Below are 18,004 nucleotides of genomic sequence, written 5' to 3'. Positions count from 1 at the left end.
TTTTTTTATACTAAATTTGTTGACATGTTGGCAGTTTCATGTGTTTTAACCCTGAAGTGACATCATGTTGGTTCTCTTCTCTCCATCAGTCACTTTACACTGTAAACAACCTGCAGAAGCCTTTAAATGACATCATTACATCATTTACCATCAGCTGTTTATTAAAGCCTGAGTTCAGCCATTGTTTTAACTTTACTGTCATCATACCTGAGTAGTAGTAGGGTTGGGTATCAGTACTCTATAACCTGTTGTCCTCGAGTCAAGGAAGGAAGGGAGGAAGAAGAAAGGAAAGGAAGGAAGGAAGGAGAGAAGGACAGAGGAAAGAAGGAAGAAAGAAAGAGGAGGAGGGAGGGAGAGAGAAAGGAAAAGAGGAAGGAAGGAGGGAAGTAAAGAAGAAAGGAGGGAGGAAGGAAGGAACGGAGGAAGGAAGGAAGGGGGAAGGAGGGAAGTAAAGAAGAAGGGAGGGAGGAAGGAAGGACAGAAGGATGGAAGAAAGGGGGATGGAGGAAAGAAAGAAGGAAGGGAGGAAGGAAGGAGGGAAGTAAAGAAGAAGGGAGGGAGGAAGGAAGGACAGAAGGATGGAAGGGAGGAAGGAAGGAAGAAAGGGGAATGGAGGAAGGAAGGGAGGAAAGAGAGAGGAAGGAAAGAAAGAGAAGGAGGGAGGGAGGAAGAAAAGGAGGAAAGAAAAGAGGAAGGACAGGAGGAAAGAAAAGAGGAAAGGAGTAAGGAGAGGAGGAAGTAGGGAAGTGAGGAAAGAAGTATGGAAGAAGGAGGGAGCAAAGAAAGAGAGAAGGAGGGGAAGAACGAAGGAAAAATTAAAGAAAGAGGAAGGAAGGAAACAGTCAATGTGACCCGGGAGGACGACAGGAGGGTTAGGGGTTTGTGTCTCTGCGTCATTGTAAATGTAGATTCCTCCTTAATAGTCTCTCAAGATAAAATAAACATTACTAAATTTGTCTCCACCAGAGTCTCACTGCGTCACTTTCATACTGAATAAAACCTGGTGATATTCAGGCAGCTGCTGCACTTACAGGAAGCTTCTGGTTTCTACTTCCTGTTTCTAATCTAAAGTATTATAATGTGTTTAAGTGCAGATGTGACTGAGTTATGACTGCAGCTGCAACAGTTAGCTGATTACTTATATGACAGCTCATTTAGATGATAGGTTTAAATGGTAACTCTGCTTATAGTGCACTTTTCTAGTCTTTAACACACACACACACACACACACACACACACACACACACACACACACACACACACATACACACACACACACACACACACACACACTGTTGGTTTAGCCGTCAGGAGAAATCTGGGGTTCAGTATTTTGCCCAAAGACACTGAAGAAGCCGGGAATCGAACCACCGGAGGAAAGAAGGAAGGAAGGAATGAAGGAAGGAGTAAGGAGGAAGGAAGGGAGGAATGAGGAAGGAAGGATAGGAGGAAGGAAAGAAAGAAGGAAGGAAGAAAGGGAGGAAAGAAGGAGGGAAGGAGTAAGGAAGGAAAAGAAGGAAAGGAGTAAGGAGGGAGGAAAAGAGGAAGGAAGGAAGGAATGAAAGGAGTAAGGAAGGAGGAAAAGAGGAAGGAAGGGAGGAAGGAAGGAAAGGAGTAAGGAGGGAGGAAAAGAGGGAGGAATGAGGAAGGAAGGAAGGGAGGAAGGAGGAAAAGAGTAAGGAAGTAAGGAGAGAAGGAAGGAATGAGGAAGGAAGGAAGGAAGGAGGTAGGGAGGAAAAGAGGAAGGAAGTGAGGAAGGAAGGGAGGAAGGAAGTGAGGAAAGAAGTATGGAAGGAGGAGAGGAGCAAAGAAAGGGAAGGAGGGTAAGAATGAAGGAAAAATTAAAGAAAGAGGAAGGAAGGGAGGAAGGAAGGAAAGGAGTAAGGAGGGAGGAAAAGAGGAGGGAGGAATGAGGAAGGAAGGAAGGAATGAAAGGAGTAAGGAAGGAGGAAAAGAGGAAGGAAGGGAGGAAAAGAGGAAGGGAGGAAGGGAGGAAGGAAGGAAAGGAGTAAGGAAGGGAGGAAGGAGGAAAAGAGGAAGGAAGTAAGGAGAGAAAGAAGGAATGAGGAAGGAAGGAAGGAAGGAGGTAGGGAGGAAAAGAGGAAGGAAGTGAGGAAGGAAGTGAGGAAAGAAGTATGGAAGGAGGAGGGAGCAAAGAAAGGGAAGGAGGGTAAGAATGAAGGAAAAATTAAAGAAAGAGGAAGTAAGGAAGGAAAGAAGGAACAGTCAAAAAAGAGACGGGGTCAATTTGACCCGGGAGGACGACATGAGGGTTAAAACATAGAAGCTTTATGCTCAGTTTAACTCTCAATAAGCTGATGTGGTGAATAAAAGGCGTACTGGCCCTTTAAACGTCTCAGCTGTGACGGTTAAAGTGTTTCTTGTTGTTGTTTTCTTTCCAATAAGCAGAATATAATAGAGTCTGATTGCCGCGTTGCTTCCTGTGAATACATAAACACCTCGGACTGTAAACCAGCGTAATTACAACCCTGATGTAAGCTTCACTGTCCCTCTGTAAAAGTCTGTAAAACTCAGCTTCGGGACGTAATTACACACCGACTCTGACAGAGGGTTCTTCTTCTTCTTCTTCTTCTTCTTCTTCTTCTTCTTCTTCTTCTTCTTCTTCTTCTTCTTCTCTTCTTCTTCTTCTTCTTCTTCTTCTTCTTCTTCTTCTTCTTCTTCTTCTTCTTCTTCTTCTTCTTCTTCTTCTTCTTCTTCTTCTTCTTCTTCTTCTTCTTCTTCTTCTTCTTCTTCTTCTTCTTCTTCTTCTTCTTCTTCTTCTTCTTCTTCTTCTTCTTCTTCTTCTTCTTCTTCTTCTTCTTCTTCTTCTTCTTCTTCTTCTTCTTCTTCTTCTTCTTCTTCTTCTTCTTCTTCTTCTTCTTCTCTTCTTCTTCTTCTTCTTCTTCTTCTTCTTCTTCTTCTTCTTCTTCTTCTTCTTCTTCTTCTTCTTCTTCTTCTTCTTCTTCTTCTTCTTCTTCTTCTTCTTCTTCTTCTCTTCTTCTTCTTCTTCTTCTTCTTCTTCTTCTTCTTCTTCTTCTTCTTCTTCTTCTTCTTCTCCTCCGTTATGAAGCAGAGAGGAGAGACGATGCCTCAGGTGACAGACAGGTGCTGCTCTGAAAACAACAACAGGAAGTGAGACGTTGCAGCAGAGACTCAAAGATCATAGAGGAGAAAACAAAAGAGGATTTTATAACATCTGAAGGCAGTTTATGTCAAAATGTGATGTGTAGGGATGTTGAATCACTCTACTCTACTTTATTCTACTCTACTCTTCTGCTGAAAAGTTTCCTTAACCCTTACATGCTGTTCAGGGCCAAATTGACACATTTTTATTATGGATGCTCGATATTGGCTTTTCTGCAGATATCCGATATTCCCCAACTCTTAATTTCCGATACCGATATTTTCAGGCTTTTTACACCAAAACTATTAGATAACAACATAACATATCTCCTATTGTTGAATTAACACATTATGCATGATTTTACTGTGATGCTCCACTGGATGCAAACATAAATGCAACATGGCTTTCCACATGTAAACACTGTCTGTGCAAAATAAGAGATAAATGTTCTGCAATTATAGAAATGTAATAATTAGTATTTAGTGAATATTTGGTACGTTAACGGAGATAACTGTCACATCTGTCTCCTCCATCCATGTCTTTATCAGTGTGTGTGTGTGTGTGGGTCTATGTGTGTGTGTGTGTGTGCGTGTGTGTGTGTGTAGGTCTCTGTGTGTGTGTGTTGGTCTCTGTGTGTGTGTGTGTGTGTGTGTGTGTGTGTGTGTGTTAGTTAGCAGGAAACTGCGGCACAATGCGTCTTTGTTGTGTGTTTATTGGAGCCTGTGATTGAGACAGAGCCTTCAGTCACAGAGATGGAGGGTGAGGCGGGTCAGGGGGGGGGGCGGGGGGCGGATGCAGACGGAGGTGATGGTGACAGGGAGGGGTCAGGGTGTGTGTGTGTGTGGTCGATGACACAGCAGCTCGTCTGTATGTAAAGACAGTCAAAGAAAGTCTTACACCAAATATATAAAGATGAATAAAATAGTTCATCTGCTAATAATATAATAACTCAGCTTTCATACAAAGTGGCTGAAAGTCTATAGATCCATTTAGGCTGCGTTCAGACTGGAAGCCAATCTAGAGTCTGAACAGTCATAAATCCCATGAAATCCGATATTTGCAAACCAGATCGAAACCACCTTTGGGAGGTAGTTTCACATCACATTTGGACAGATGTGTCAGAACCAGGCGGGGAGTTCTGGTCCTCTGAACTGAGGCCAACGCGGAAGTAACTTAAAACTGCATTCTATCAAAAGGCCACCAGGGGGCGACCGTTTTGGTGTCAAAAGGACTTCCGTCTCTATACAAGTCAATGGAGAATTCACCAACTTCTCACTTGATTTCTAACCTCAGTAAACGTTTTCAAAATGTGTTTATGGTCTCAATCGCTAGTTTAAAGCCTTCTTCAATGCAGTATGATGTTCATTTGGGACATTTGGCCTCCCTGATTTTATATGTGATGATAAAGCAGGGTATGCATTAAGGCGTGGCTACGTGGTGATTGACAGGTTGACAGGTCACTCTATGCAACACCAGACCCGCGCTTATTCCAGTTGTTGTTGCTTAATTAGTCTTTGGGGAGATGGCTCCGTTCTGTCGATATTATATGACATCACACAACACACGCTAGATGAAGCCTCCGCTCCGACGCCGTTGCCACAGCAACCTGTCAGATTGGTCATTAATGTGGCCCAGTCTGAACAGAGCCTAACAGTGTGGACAGTCAGGCCTAAAAGAGAAGGAATCAGATTTGAGAAGTTCGCAGTCGTACGTTGTTAACCCTCCTGTCGTCCTCCCGGGTCAAATTGATCCCGTCTGTTTTGACTGTTTCTTCTTTCCTCCCTTCTTCCTTCCTTCCTTCCTCCCTCCTTTCCTTCCTTCTTCCTTCTTTCCTTCCCCCTTTCCTTCCTCCCTTCCTTTTTCCTGTCCTTCCTTCCTCCTTTCCTTCCTCCCTTCCTTCTTCTTGTCCTTCCTTCCTCCTTTCCCTCCTCCCTCCCTTCCTTCTTTCCTCACTTCCTTCCTTCCTTCCTTCTTTCCTCTGTCCTTCTTTCCTTTCCTCCCTCCTTTCCTTCCTCCCTTCCTTCTTCCTTTCCTTCCTCTCTTCCTTCTTCCTGTCCTTCCTTCCTCCTTTCCTTCCTGCCTTCTTTCCTCCCTTCCTTCCTTCTTTCCTTCCTCCTTTCCTTCCTTCCTCCCTTCCTTCCTTGCCTCGAGGACAACAGGAGGGTTAAAGTAATGATTTCTCTCTGTGGTGTCCAACAGTAACAGCTGCTGTGTGTAAAGACAACGACTCGACTCCAACCTGCAGCCGTCAGGGTGACAGAATTAAACTTTTAGCTCCTGAAATATTAATGAGGCTCAGACTGAACCTGTGTGTGTGTGTGTGTGTGTGTGTGTGTGTGTGTGTGTGTGTGTGTGTGTGTGTGTGTGTGTCGTGTGTGTGTGTGTGTGTGTGTGTGTGTGTGTTTGTGTTTGTGTTTGTGTTTGTGTTTGTGTTTGTGTGTGTGTGTGTGTGACCTTTTAGATGTGCAGACGAATCACTGAACACTGAACATGAATTAACATCAGATCCAGACTGATCCTGTAGATTTAAACCATCAGTGAAGTTCTACGATGATGTGACTCCTGCACACACAGCGGCCATCAAACATTAGAGGGTTTAATAGTCAGCATCTGTGAGTGACATCACGTCCACCTGCTGAGTTATGAAGCAGCTAAACTTTCATGCATTTTAATCTACAGTTAAGAATGAAACAAAGTATAAATATGCAGTTTTGTTGTTGTTAAATGTGCAGATTTGATTTTTTGTGAGCTGAAACAACTGCAGATCCCGTCTGTTTTGACTGTTTCTTCTTTCCTCCCTCCCTCCGTTCCTTCCTTCTTCCTTCCTTCCTTCTTTCCTCTTTTCCTCCCTCCTTACTCCTTTCCTTCCTTCCTTCCTTATTTCTTCTGTCCTTCTTTCCTTCCTCCCTCCTTCCTTCTTTCCTTCCTCCCTCCTTTCCTTCCTTCTTCCTTCCATCCTTCCTCCTCTCCTTACTTCCTTCCTCTTTTTCTCCCTCCTTACTCCTGTCCGTCCTTCCTCCCTTCCTTCTTTCCTCACTTCCTTCCTTCCTCTTTTCCTCCCTCCCTCCCTCACCTCTTTCCTTCGTTCTTTCCTTCCTTCCTCTTTTCCTCCCTCCCTCCCTCCTTACTCCTTTATTTCCTTACTCCTTCCTTCCTTCCTTCTTCCTTCCTTCCTCCTGTCCTTCTTTCCTCACTTCCTTCCTTCCTGTCCTCCCTTCCTTCCTCTTTCCCTCCCTCCCTCATTCCTTCCTTCCTTCTTTCCTCACTTCCTTCCTTCATCATTCCTTCCTTCCTTGACTCGAGGACAACAGGAGGGTTAAAAGACTCTTTATGGCTGTAATGTTGTGTTCAGCCTCTGTTGGTTAACAGGAAGTGTTTTACTGGCTTTACTGGTTTTACTGGTTTTACTTGTTGAGTTTTGAGTCTTTTCTTCTTCTTCTAACTTTTCATGATTCAGTCTTTTAGAGGTTCATCAGAGGTTGTTGAACTAAAACATTTTTATATATTTAAAAAACACTTCTGTTTTTTTTGTGATATTTTTAGTTTAAAAATGTTCAGAACAAAAAGCAGGAAGTGAAAAGTCAGAGTTCAGAACAGTTCATCTTTACAGAGAAGGAGGAAACACTAGGAATGTGAATATTTGAGTATTCGTTTAAATTCATGATTTATAATGATGGAGACTAATGAAGGTTTTCTGTCTCTTCTGCTATATATATTATTTATTATTTGTCATTTATTGAGTAAATTTGTGCAAACTAGACTAAACTAAATGCAGCACTTCATAAAAATAAACAGTTAATTGTTGTTTTTTGGATCCAAACATGAAGAAAAAAAGTATAAAATCAGCAGAATGATCCTTTATTTTTTAGCCTGCATGATAAATAGTCGTCACTTTCTGCAGAATCAATAATGAAATGTTTCCCAGAGCCTGCAGAGTAAATGTCAGCGTGCTCGGTGTGACCAGCGTCTGGTTTGCAGGGTGATGGATGTTTCCAGTGAAATCAGAGTCCAGTTAGAGAAACTCTATCTGTCTCCACTGTCTGCCCAGCTGTCTGTTGTTTCTCTCTCTACACACACACACACACACACACACACACACACACACACACACACACACACACACACACACACACACACACACACACACACACACACACACACAGGAACACTGTAGTCCATCTGTCGACCTCTCCTCTCTCTGGTTTCCCCCTCAGCTCAGCAGGCTAATTAACTAATGTGCTGATCTTTCACTGCCTCTTTGTGTTTCAGTGTGTTTCGGTGTGTGTGTGTTTCACTGTGTGTGTGTGTGTGTTACATTGTGGTCTATCATAGGCTACTTTCAGGGACACATTTCTTGCTTAAAACCAGTTAATTGAGGACAAAAGCCGCGTCCCCAATCTAGTAAAAGCTGATTTTAGGGTCAGAGGTTAAAGTCAGAGTTCAGTCTGCAGGAAATGAATGTAAGGCTATGTAATGTCCCCATAAGTGTGTGTGTGTGTGTGTGTGTGTGTGTGTGTGTGTGTGTGTGTGTGTGTGTGTGTGTGTGTGTGTGTGCATGTGTGTGTGTGTGTGTGTGTGCGTGCGTGTGTGTGTGTGTGTGTGTGTGTGCGTGCGTGCGTGTGTGTGTGTGTGTGTGTGTGTCACAGGGTTAATTGGTACGTCTGCAGTGGGAATAAAACTTTATTATCCTTTCATTCAGACAACAGCTCGTCCTGTCTGCCGGACACTAGAGTCTTCTTCTACTGTTTCATTAGAGGCAGTCAGTCAGTCACTCAGTCAGTCAGTCAGTAACTTAGTAACTCAGTCAGTCAGTCAGTCAGTCAGTAACTCAGTCAGTCAGTAACTCAGTCAGTCAGTCACATGATATTCTGTGCAGATATTCATCGACTGTACTCTACTTTATTGGAGAGATGTTTGATCAGAGTCTGATGAGAACAAACATATTGACATATTGACATATTGACGGATCATTTTAACCACAGAATAAAAAACAGGAAACTTTGATCAGATATTTGGTAATAAAACAGATCAGCGTGTTTGTGGATCAGCTGATGAGTCTTTTAAATCTTTCTATTTAAACCTCAGACGGAGACATGCTGCTCACTTCCTCCTCATGTAGGAAGGCTTGCTAACAGGAGGTGAAGTTAAAGGTGAGGCTTGCTGCTCGCTGGGTAACATATGTGCTGCATGCTGCTGCACTGCTTTATAATCAGCTGACTCACATCACGCAATACTTTAATATACATTCAGTCTCTTTGGTTCTGTGACGTATATAAAGGCTGACTGCAGGGTTTATTATATTATATTATATTATATTATATTATATTATATTATAGTATATTATATTATATATTATATTATACTATATTATATTATAGATTATATTACATTATGGATTATGTAAGATAACATCATAGATTTTACTCTGTGGTTCAGCGACGTCTCACTCCTTACTGAGAGTCAGAGATGCTTCATAAATCTGTTCTCTACTCTACTGTACTCTACTACTGTACTGTACTGTACTCTATTCTACTGTGTACTGTACTCTATTCTACTGTGTACTGTACTCTATTCTACTGTACTGTACTCTATTCTACTCTATTCTACTGTACTGTACTCTATTCTACTGTACTGTACTCTATTCTACTGTACTGTACTCTATTCTACTCTATTCTACTCTATTCTACTGTACTGTACTCTATTCTACTCTATTCTACTCTATTCTATTGTACTGTACTCTATTCTACTCTATTCTATTGTACTGTACTCTTTTCTACTCTATTCTACTGTACTGTACTCTATTCTACTGTACTGTACTCTATTCTACTCTATTCTACTGTACTCTATTCTACTCTATTCTACTCTATTCTACTGTACTCTATTCTATTGTACTGTACTGTACTCTATTCTACTCTATTCTACTCTATTCTACTCTATTCTACTGTACTGTACTCTATTCTACTGTACTGTACTCTATTCTACTGTACTCTATTCTACTCTATTCTACTGTACTGTACTGTACTCTATTCTACTGTACTGTACTCTATTCTACTGTACTGTACTCTATTCTACTCTATTCTACTGTACTCTATTCTACTCTATTCTACTCTATTCTACTGTACTGTACTCTATTCTACTGTACTGTAATGTACTCTATTCTACTGTACTGTACTCTATTCTACTGTACTGTACTCTATTCTACTCTATTCTACTGTACTGTAATGTACTCTATTCTACTGTACTGTACTCTATTCTACTGTATTCTACTCAGTTATCCTCTACATGTGCTTCTCCTCTACTCTATGGTCATATTTATTATATTATAACAGAGAAGAGCATCTTACATTTAACTCTGAATCTGAATAATTACCTAACATTACTGATACATGAATTCAGCCTTGTATATAAAAACTGAAACTAAAAGCTGAGACGTGATATAAAAACCACAGAAGAAGAAGGAAGAACTAGAAGCTGTTTTTGTTTCTAATCTTCAGTTTCTCACATATATTCTCTCATTGATTAATGCCTCCGAGCTGAGAAACCAGCAGTGTGATCCAGGGTTCAATTCCCTCTGGGACGCCCACACACACACACAACACATATATATATATATATATATATATATTTATATCTATATCTATTTATATATATGCATCAGGCTTTTAATGTAAATCCTGCAGAGTGAGAGCAGAAAATCCTCCATCTTGTCACGTTTAAGAGCGAGAAGCCTGACGGATTAAAAAGAAAACGATGTCCAGTTTGAGCCGCTGTGTGTGTGTGTGTGTGTGTGTGTGTGTGTGTGTGTGTGTGTGTGTGTGTGCATGTGTGTGTGTGTGTGTGTGTGTGTGTGTAATCGGAGCTGTCAGTCAAACCTTAAACAGAGTAGGAAAGGCTGCCAGCGTGATGAGAGTGAAGTTTCCCTCCAGCTCGGTGTTACCAGAGCTGCTGAAGCTTTATGAGAGAATCAGTGAGAAGACAGACGGAAACAGATCAATAACTCCACTACACACACACACACACACACACACACACACACACACACACACACACACACACACACACACACACACACACACACACTCAGAGGAAACCCAGTTATTCGTGTGTGTGTGAGAGCTTTTAGTAAATAATCCTGCAGGTTTTAAAGCTCCTCATCATCAGACTGCAGGTGAACTCAGACTGATATCTGAGTTTAGTCGCTATAATCTGAATTTCCTGCAATAATAATAATAAAAATCAGAGTTTTTATATCAACCTCCAGCAGTCAGGTGTTTGCAGAGTATCTAAAGGGTTTAAACACGTCTCTTTCCTGCTGCAGACGGTAACATTAGTGGTTGATTCTGTGTGTTTGAGGCTGTTTTACATCTATAAACATACAAATGAGACGATGCCTCAGTGCTGCAGGAAGATGTTAAATCTCAAGGAGAGAGGTTATAGAAAACTTTGGTGCTGCAATAATTGAAGATGAAATTATGATCTTTTGTTTTGGGTTTTATCATATCAGCTGCTCACATTTCACAATTTGCCCGTTTTGTTCATCATATATTTCTTTCAAATTGACCCCGTCTGTTTTGACTGTTCCTTCTTTCCTCCATCCCCCTTTCTTCCTTCCTTCTTTCCTTTCCTTCCTCCCTCCCTTCCTTCTTTCCTTCCTCCCTCTTTCTCTCTTTCTTTCCTTCCTCTCTCTTTCCTCCCTCCCTTCTTTCCTTTCCTTCCTCCCTCCCTTCTTTCTTTCCTCCCTCTTTCTCTCTTTCTTTCCTCCCCCCTACCTTCCTCCCTTCCTTCTTTCCTCTGTCTGTCCTTCCTTCCTTCCTTCCTTCCTTCCTTCCTTCCTTCCTTCCTTCCTTCCTCCCTCCTACCTTCCTTCCTTCCTTCTTTCCTCCGTCCTTCCTTCCTTCCTCCCTTCCTTTTTTCCTTTCCTCCCTTCCTTCCTCCCTCCCTCTTTTCCTTCCTTTCATCCCTTCCTTCCTCCCTCCCTCCCTTCCTTCTTCCTCCCTTCCATCCTTCCTTCCTTCCTTGACTCGAGGACAACAGGAGGGTTAATCTATTTCTTTTTTTTTATTCCAACCTTTATTTAAACTCTATAAAGCTACAGCTATGACTGGCTAATGTCAGTTTATTTAATATCTGAACCTTTTTTTTAGGCTTTTATTGAAACAAAACAAGCTGTTTCTCACAGTTTTCTATCATCTGACCTTTTTATTAACGTCTCATTGTGTCATCATCCTCTGCAATGATTTAACGGCACCAGCTGGAGAGTTATTGCGCCATGCACCGACTGTTTATATCCTAAAGAACCGAATCCCGAGTGGACGGAAAGAAACATTAATATTCTTATGATGGTTTTCTGGAATGTGTGAATGTGGGAATGATTGAATGTGTGATATAGTCGGATGGAAAAAGGGAATTAACAGAAGAAAAAATATGATTGTGTGCTGCAGCGTTAAAGAGCTTATACTAACTTCCGAATTTCGGAAGCAAAATGTCGGTGAGATATCGTAGTTTTGGTTAAATGTCCGTGGAGTCTCTTTCATTGTGTTAAATGAAGTGATGTTCTGTCATTTATGCTCTGATGTCAGATATTAAACACGGTCAAAGCCCAGAAACTAGAGTCGAATGTCTGTAGAATGTTCCGGAATCTTGGTTGCTAAGGCGGTTGCTAGGGCTGTCACTAAGGTGGTTGCTAAGGTGTTTCTACTGCCTTAAAGTAGCCTTAAAGTAGCCTTAAAGTAGCCTTAAAGTAGTCTTAAAGTAGCCTTAAAGTAGCCTTAAATTAGTCTTATAGTAGTCTGAAATTAGCCATAAAGTAGCCTTAAATTAGCCTTAAATTAGCCTTAAAGTAGCCTTAAATTAGCCTTAAAGTAGTCTTAAAGTAGCCTTAAAGTAGCCTTAAATTAGTCTTATAGTAGTCTGAAATTAGCCTTAAAGTAGCCTTAAAGTAGCCTTAAATTAGCCTTAAAGTAGTCTTAAATTAGTCTTAAATTAACCTTAAATTAACCTTAAAGTAGTCTTAAAGTAGTCTTAAAGTAGCCTTAAAGTAGCCTTAAAGTAGCCTTAAATTAGTCTTAAATTAGCCTTAAAGTAGCTTTAAAGTAGCCTTAAATTAGTCTTAAAATAGCTTTAAAGTAACCTTAAATTAGCTTAAAAATAACCTTAAATTAGCCTTAAAATAGCTTAAAAATAACCTTAAGTTAGCCTTAAATTAGCCTTAAATTAGCCTTGAATTAATCTTAAATTGGTCATTAAAGTAGTTTCTAAACTGATTTCATCTTTTATATCAAAGTATAAACCTACCAATCCAGTTCTACCAATTCAAGGCACATACAATTGAACATCCACTTTAACCAATCAGGCTCCTAACAGTGTTATAGACTCTGTATCTCCTGCTGCACGCTGCCTGTTAAAGGGTTAACATAAAGGTTAAGTCATGTGTTGGTGTTTCCATGAATCTCCTAACAGCTGCTGCTCTCTCCAACATCCTCCTCCAACTAATCAATTATTGGAAATCACGATGTTTTGCTCTCTTTCCAGTTAGTCAGACTCTTTTCCAAACACTCTAATTGTTGTGTTGAACTCTCACTCACCTCCAGTTTTTGTCTAAGGTTTAAATTGTTCTGTTTTTATTGATTTTCATTTAAATACTGATGTTAAACATGTTAAATAACCTGCTGAAATACTAAAGATATTCCAGTAGAGCCCCAGAATATAAATATAGAGCTGCAGCTGTTAAATAATATGAGTTATTATGTGTTATATAACTGTGCTGTATTGTTATAAATGTCCCTCCTTGGCTCCCGTAGTTAACCCTTTCCTCTCTCTTTCTCTTTGCAGTCATGTCCCGTTGAAGCTCACCTTCATCAGACCTGCAGCAGCTCTTCTCTCCTCCTCCTCCTCCTCCTCCCCTCCTCTCCTCCTCTATCCCTCCATCCTCTCCTCCTCTCTGTTCACCATGCTCCCCTCCTCTTCCTCTCCTCTCCTCCTCCTCCTCTCCCTCCTCCTCCTCTCCTCCCCCCTCCTCTCTGCCCCTGCGGGTCCTCCCCTCCCCCCCTCGGCGGCGTCCAGCAGGGCGGTGTACCGGGCGTTCGATACCTCGCTGACTCACCTGACCGTCCACCGGAGGACGGGCGAGGTGTTCGTCGGCGCCGTGAACCGCGTGCTGAAGCTGTCGTCCAATCTGACGGAGATGAGGAGTCACATGACCGGACCGGTGGAGGACAACGCCAAGTGTTACCCTCCGCCCAGCGTCAGGGCCTGCGCACACAGGTCTGTCTCACTGCTTTACCTGTCTGTCTGCTACACCTGTCTGTCTGCTGCACCTGTCTGTCTGCTGCACCTGTCTGTCTGCTGCACCTGTCTCACTGCTACACCTGTCTGTCTGCTACACCTGTCTGTCTGCTGCACCTGTCTGCCTGCTACACCTGTCTGTCTGCTTCACCTGTCTCATTACTACACCTGTCTGTCTGCTACACCTGTCTGTCTGCTGCACCTGTCTGCCTGCTACACCTGTCTGTCTGCTTCACCTGTCTCATTACTACACCTGTCTGTCTGCTCACATGTCTCACTGCTAAACCTGTCTCACTGCTACACCTGTCTCACTGCTCATCTGTCTGTCTGCTACACCTGTCTGTCTGCTACACCTGTCTCACTGCTACACCTGTCTCACTGCTACACCTGTCTGTCTGCTACACCTGTCTGTCTGCTTCACCTGTCTGTCTGCTCACCTGTCTCACTGCTACACCTGTCTCACTACTACACCTGTCTGTCTGCTCACCTGTCTGTCTGCTACACATGTCTCACTGCTACACCTGTCTGTCTGCTACGTCTGTCTGTCTGCTGCACCTGTCTGTCTGCTGCACCTGTCTCACTGCTACACCTGTCTCCTTCTACACCTGTCTGTCTGCTCACCTGTCTCACTGCTTAACCTGTCTGTCTCATCTGTCTACTAGATACTATCATATCTGATGTTCTCTGAAGTGAGACAGGTTGCCATAGATACAGTACGACATCACATGTCTCTGACTCTCTGTGTTGGAGCATCACAGACGGGGAGTGATGATGATGTCATCGATATAAACAGCCTGTTTCATCACTTGTGTGTCTGAGCTGTGTTTATCCAAATATTGACCCACCTTCTTTCCTCCCTTCCTTGCTTTCCTTCCTTCCTTTCCTTCCTTCCATCTGTCCTTCCTCTATCCATCTCCCTTTCTCTCCTTCCTCTCTCTTTCCTCCCTTCCTTCTTTCCTTCCTCCATCCCCCTTTCTTCCTTCTTTCTGTCCTTCCTTCCTTCCTCCCTCCCTCCCTCTTTCTTTCCTTCTTTCCCTCCTTCCTTCTTTCCTTCCTCCCTTCCTTCTTTCCTTCCTCCATCCCCCTATCCACCTTTCTTCCTTCCTTCCTTCTTTCCTCTGTCCTTCTTTCCTTTGTCCTCCTTTCCTTCCTTACTCCCTTCCTCTTTTCCTTTCTCCCTCCATCCGTCCTTCCTTCTTTCTTTCCCCCTTCCTTCCTTCGTCGTTCCTTCCTCCCTTCCTTCCTTCCTTCCTTCCTTCCTTCCTTCCTTCCTTCCTTCCTTGACTCGAGGACAACAGGAGGGTTAAACTTCACAGAGCAGACTGGAGATCTCCGCATCTCTAAACTGGAAATGTTGTTGTATAGTAGTCTGTGTGATGTGCAGAAACACTTCCTGTCTACCTGCTCACCTGTCTCACCTGTCTCACCTGTCTCACATGTCTACCTGTCTGTGTGTCCTCAGACTGGAGTCCTCAGACAACGTGAATAAGCTGTTACTGGTGGATTATACTGGGAACAGACTGGTGGCGTGCGGCTCCATCTGGCAGGGTGTGTGTCAGTTCCTCAGACTGGAGGATCTCTTCAAACTGGGAGAGCCGCATCACCGCAAGGAGCATTACCTGTCCGGGGCCAGAGAGGCTGATGGGATGGCAGGTAAGGCTGGGCGGGGGGGCCGAGAGGGGGGCAGGGAGGGGGGCAGGGAGGCTGATGGGATGGCAGGTAAGACTGGGCGGGGGGGCAGAGAGGGGGGCAGGGTCAGAAACACCTGTAAAAGCCTTAAAAAGCCTTAAAGTAGCCTTAAATTAGCATGAAAGTATCTTTAAAGTAGCCTGAAAGTAGCCTGAAAGTAGCCTGAAAGTAGCCTGAAAGTAACTTTAAAGTAACCTTAAATTAGCCTTAAAGTAGCCTTAAATTAGCTTTAAATTAGCCTTAAAGTAGCTTTAAAGTAACCTTAAATTAGCTTTAAAGTAACCTTAAATTAGCTTTAAAGTAACCTTAAATTAGCTTTAAAGTAACCTTAAATTAGCTTTAAATTAGCTTTAAAATAGCCTAAAGTTAGCCTTCAAGTAGCCTTCAAGTAGCCTTAAATTAGCCTTAAAGTAGCCTTAAATTAGTCTTAAATTGGTCTTTAATTAGCCTTTAGGTAGCCTTAAAAATAGTCTTAAAGCAGCCTTAAGTTAGAATCAAAGTAGCCTTAAAGTAGCCTCAAATTAGCCTTAAATTAGCCTTAAATTAGCCTTAATGTCGTCTCCATGACAACGCTCCTTTGAGCCTCACTTCCTGCTGATATCATGTCACATTCTGGTTAATTTTCCTCCCAGAAACAGAAACAAAGCTTTGAGTGTTTCCGTCAGACTTCAGATTAAAACATTTCCAACCTGCGGCTGTCAATCATGCGTCTGCCTGTCAAAATATTTTAGCAGCTTTTTGTTCCAAATCAGCTGCCGTAGATTCCCAGTTTGGCGACTGTCAGGATAAACGGAGGATGATTGACAGCCAAAAAATACATCTGTGTTTTTTCAGCCTGTTTTTTCTTGTTTGATTTTTATAAAAAGTCGAAATGTTTGTCTCTGAACTGTCTGTTGGATGAAATAAGAAGTTAAAAGTAGTTCATCTGTTCATTATTTTCCTCGTCAATAAAATGTCAGAAATTATTGAAATATATTGATTTGTGTCTTCAAAGCCGAACATTACATCATCCATAACTCAGAATATTCAGTTTATTGTCACAGAGGAAGAAAATAAACTAGAAAATATACATATTTAAGAAGCTGAATCAATAAATCAGTTATCAAAATAGTTGACATTAAACCCTCCTGTTGTCCTCGAGTCAAGGAAGGAAGGGAGGAAGAAGGAAGGAAAGGAGGGTGGAAGGAAGGAAAGGAGGGAGGAAGGAAAGGAGGGAGGAAGGGAGGAAGGAAGGAAGGAAGAAGGAAGGAAAGGAGGGAGGGAGGAAAGAAGAGAGGGAGGAAGAGGGAAGGGAGGAAGGAAGGAAAGGAAAGAAGGAAGGAAGGTAGGAGGGAGGAAGGAAAGAAGGAAGGAGGGAGGGAGAAATGAAAAGAGGAAGGAAGGAAAGAAGGAGGGGGGGAGGAAATAAGGAAGGGAGTAAGGAAGGAAGGAATGGAGGAAAGAATGAAGGAGGGAATGAAGGAAGGAAGGAAAGGAAAGAAGGAAGGAGGGAGGGAAGGAGAAATGAAAAGAGGAAGGGAGGAAGGAAGGAAAGAAGGAGGGAGGGAGGAAGGAAGGAAGGAAGGAAGGAAAGACTGAAGGAGGGAAGGAAGGAAGGAAGGAAAGGAAAGAAGGAACGAGGGAGGGAGGGATGGAGGGAGAAATGAAAAGAGGAAGGGAGGAAGGAAGGAAAGAAGGAGGGAGGGAGGAAAGAAGGAAGGGAATTAGACTTGAATCAGCCTTTAAAATGAACCCTTTATAAAACCTTTAATTAAACTCAGGAGTCTTCTTCTTAACTCTAACCCTCCTCTTCCTCTCAGGTGTGGTGGTCGGTGAGGACGACTGGACGGCCGACCCAAAGAGGAAGAAGCCGGTGAAAGGAGGCAGCCGCCTGTTCATCGGCGCCGCCATCGACGGGAAGTCGGAGTACTTCCCGACGCTGTCGAGCAGGAAGCTGGTGGCGGACGAGGAGAGCGTGAACATGTTCTCGCTGGTGTATCAGGACGAGTTCGTGTCGTCTCAGATTAAGATCCCGTCGGACACGTTGTCTCTTTATCCCGCCTTCGACATCTACTACGTCTACGGCTTCTCCAGCAGAACCTACGTCTACTTCCTCACGCTGCAGCTGGACACGCAGCTCACGCAGATGGACGCAGGAAGTGAGAAGTTCTTCACGTCTAAGATCGTGAGGATGTGCAGCAACGATACGGAGTTTTACTCCTACGTGGAGTTTCCTCTGGGATGCACTAAAGACGGAGTCGAGTACCGACTGGTTCAGGCTGCGTACAGACAGAAACCAGGAAGGAGACTCGCTCAGGCTCTGGGCCTGTCTGAGGACGATGATGTGCTGTTTGTGGTCTTCTCTCAGGTCGGTCAGATAGTTGTATGTTCTTCATCTGTTCTTCTTCTGTTCTTTATATGTTCTTCATCTCTACGTCTGTTCATCTGTTCATTTATCTTCTCCATCTTAAGTTTATTTTTTCTTTTATTCTTTGTTTTTCTTTCTTTCTTTTGTTCTTTCTTTCTTCCTTATTTCCTTTCTTTCCTTCTTTTTTCTCTCCTCCTTACTTCTTTCCTTCCTCCTTTCCTTCCTTCTTTCCTTTCTATCTTTCTTCTTTTTTCTCTCTTCCTTCATTCCCTCCTTACCTCCTTCCTTCTTTCCTTCCTTCCTTCTCTCTTTCTTCCTTCATTCCTTTCTTTCTTTTTTCTCTCTTCCTTCCCACCTGCTTTATTTCCTTCCTTCCTTCTTTCCTTCCTTCCTTCCTTCTTTCCTTCTTTCCTTTTTCTTTTTTCTCTCTTCCTTCTCTCCTTCCTTCTTTCCTTCCCTTCTTTCCTTCCTTCTGGTCTTTCTTTTCTATTGAATGTTTGATATTTTATCCTCTTTAAATCTGTTTCCATCTTTTCTTTTATTTGCCTTTTCCTTCTTAT

At 42.6% G+C, this 18,004-nt stretch overlaps 1 protein-coding gene across 1 annotated transcript in view; it reads left to right on the top strand.

The window, feature by feature from the left end:
- The first annotated feature begins 4,694 nt into the window (after positions 1–4,694).
- Positions 4,695–18,004, top strand: part of LOC134004339 (plexin A3-like) — a 31,868-nt gene continuing 18,558 nt past the window's right edge. The window contains exons 1-4 of the mRNA XM_062443570.1: positions 4,695–4,732; positions 13,190–13,387; positions 14,871–15,061; positions 16,897–17,444. Coding sequence (XP_062299554.1) covers positions 4,695–4,732; positions 13,190–13,387; positions 14,871–15,061; positions 16,897–17,444 — 975 coding nt within the window. The remainder of the gene's footprint in view (positions 4,733–13,189; positions 13,388–14,870; positions 15,062–16,896; positions 17,445–18,004) is intronic.

Source organism: Scomber scombrus, chromosome 22, assembly GCF_963691925.1.
Source record: "Scomber scombrus chromosome 22, fScoSco1.1, whole genome shotgun sequence".
NCBI lineage: Eukaryota > Metazoa > Chordata > Actinopteri > Scombriformes > Scombridae > Scomber > Scomber scombrus.
This window is presented reverse-complemented; position numbering and strand designations above follow the sequence as displayed.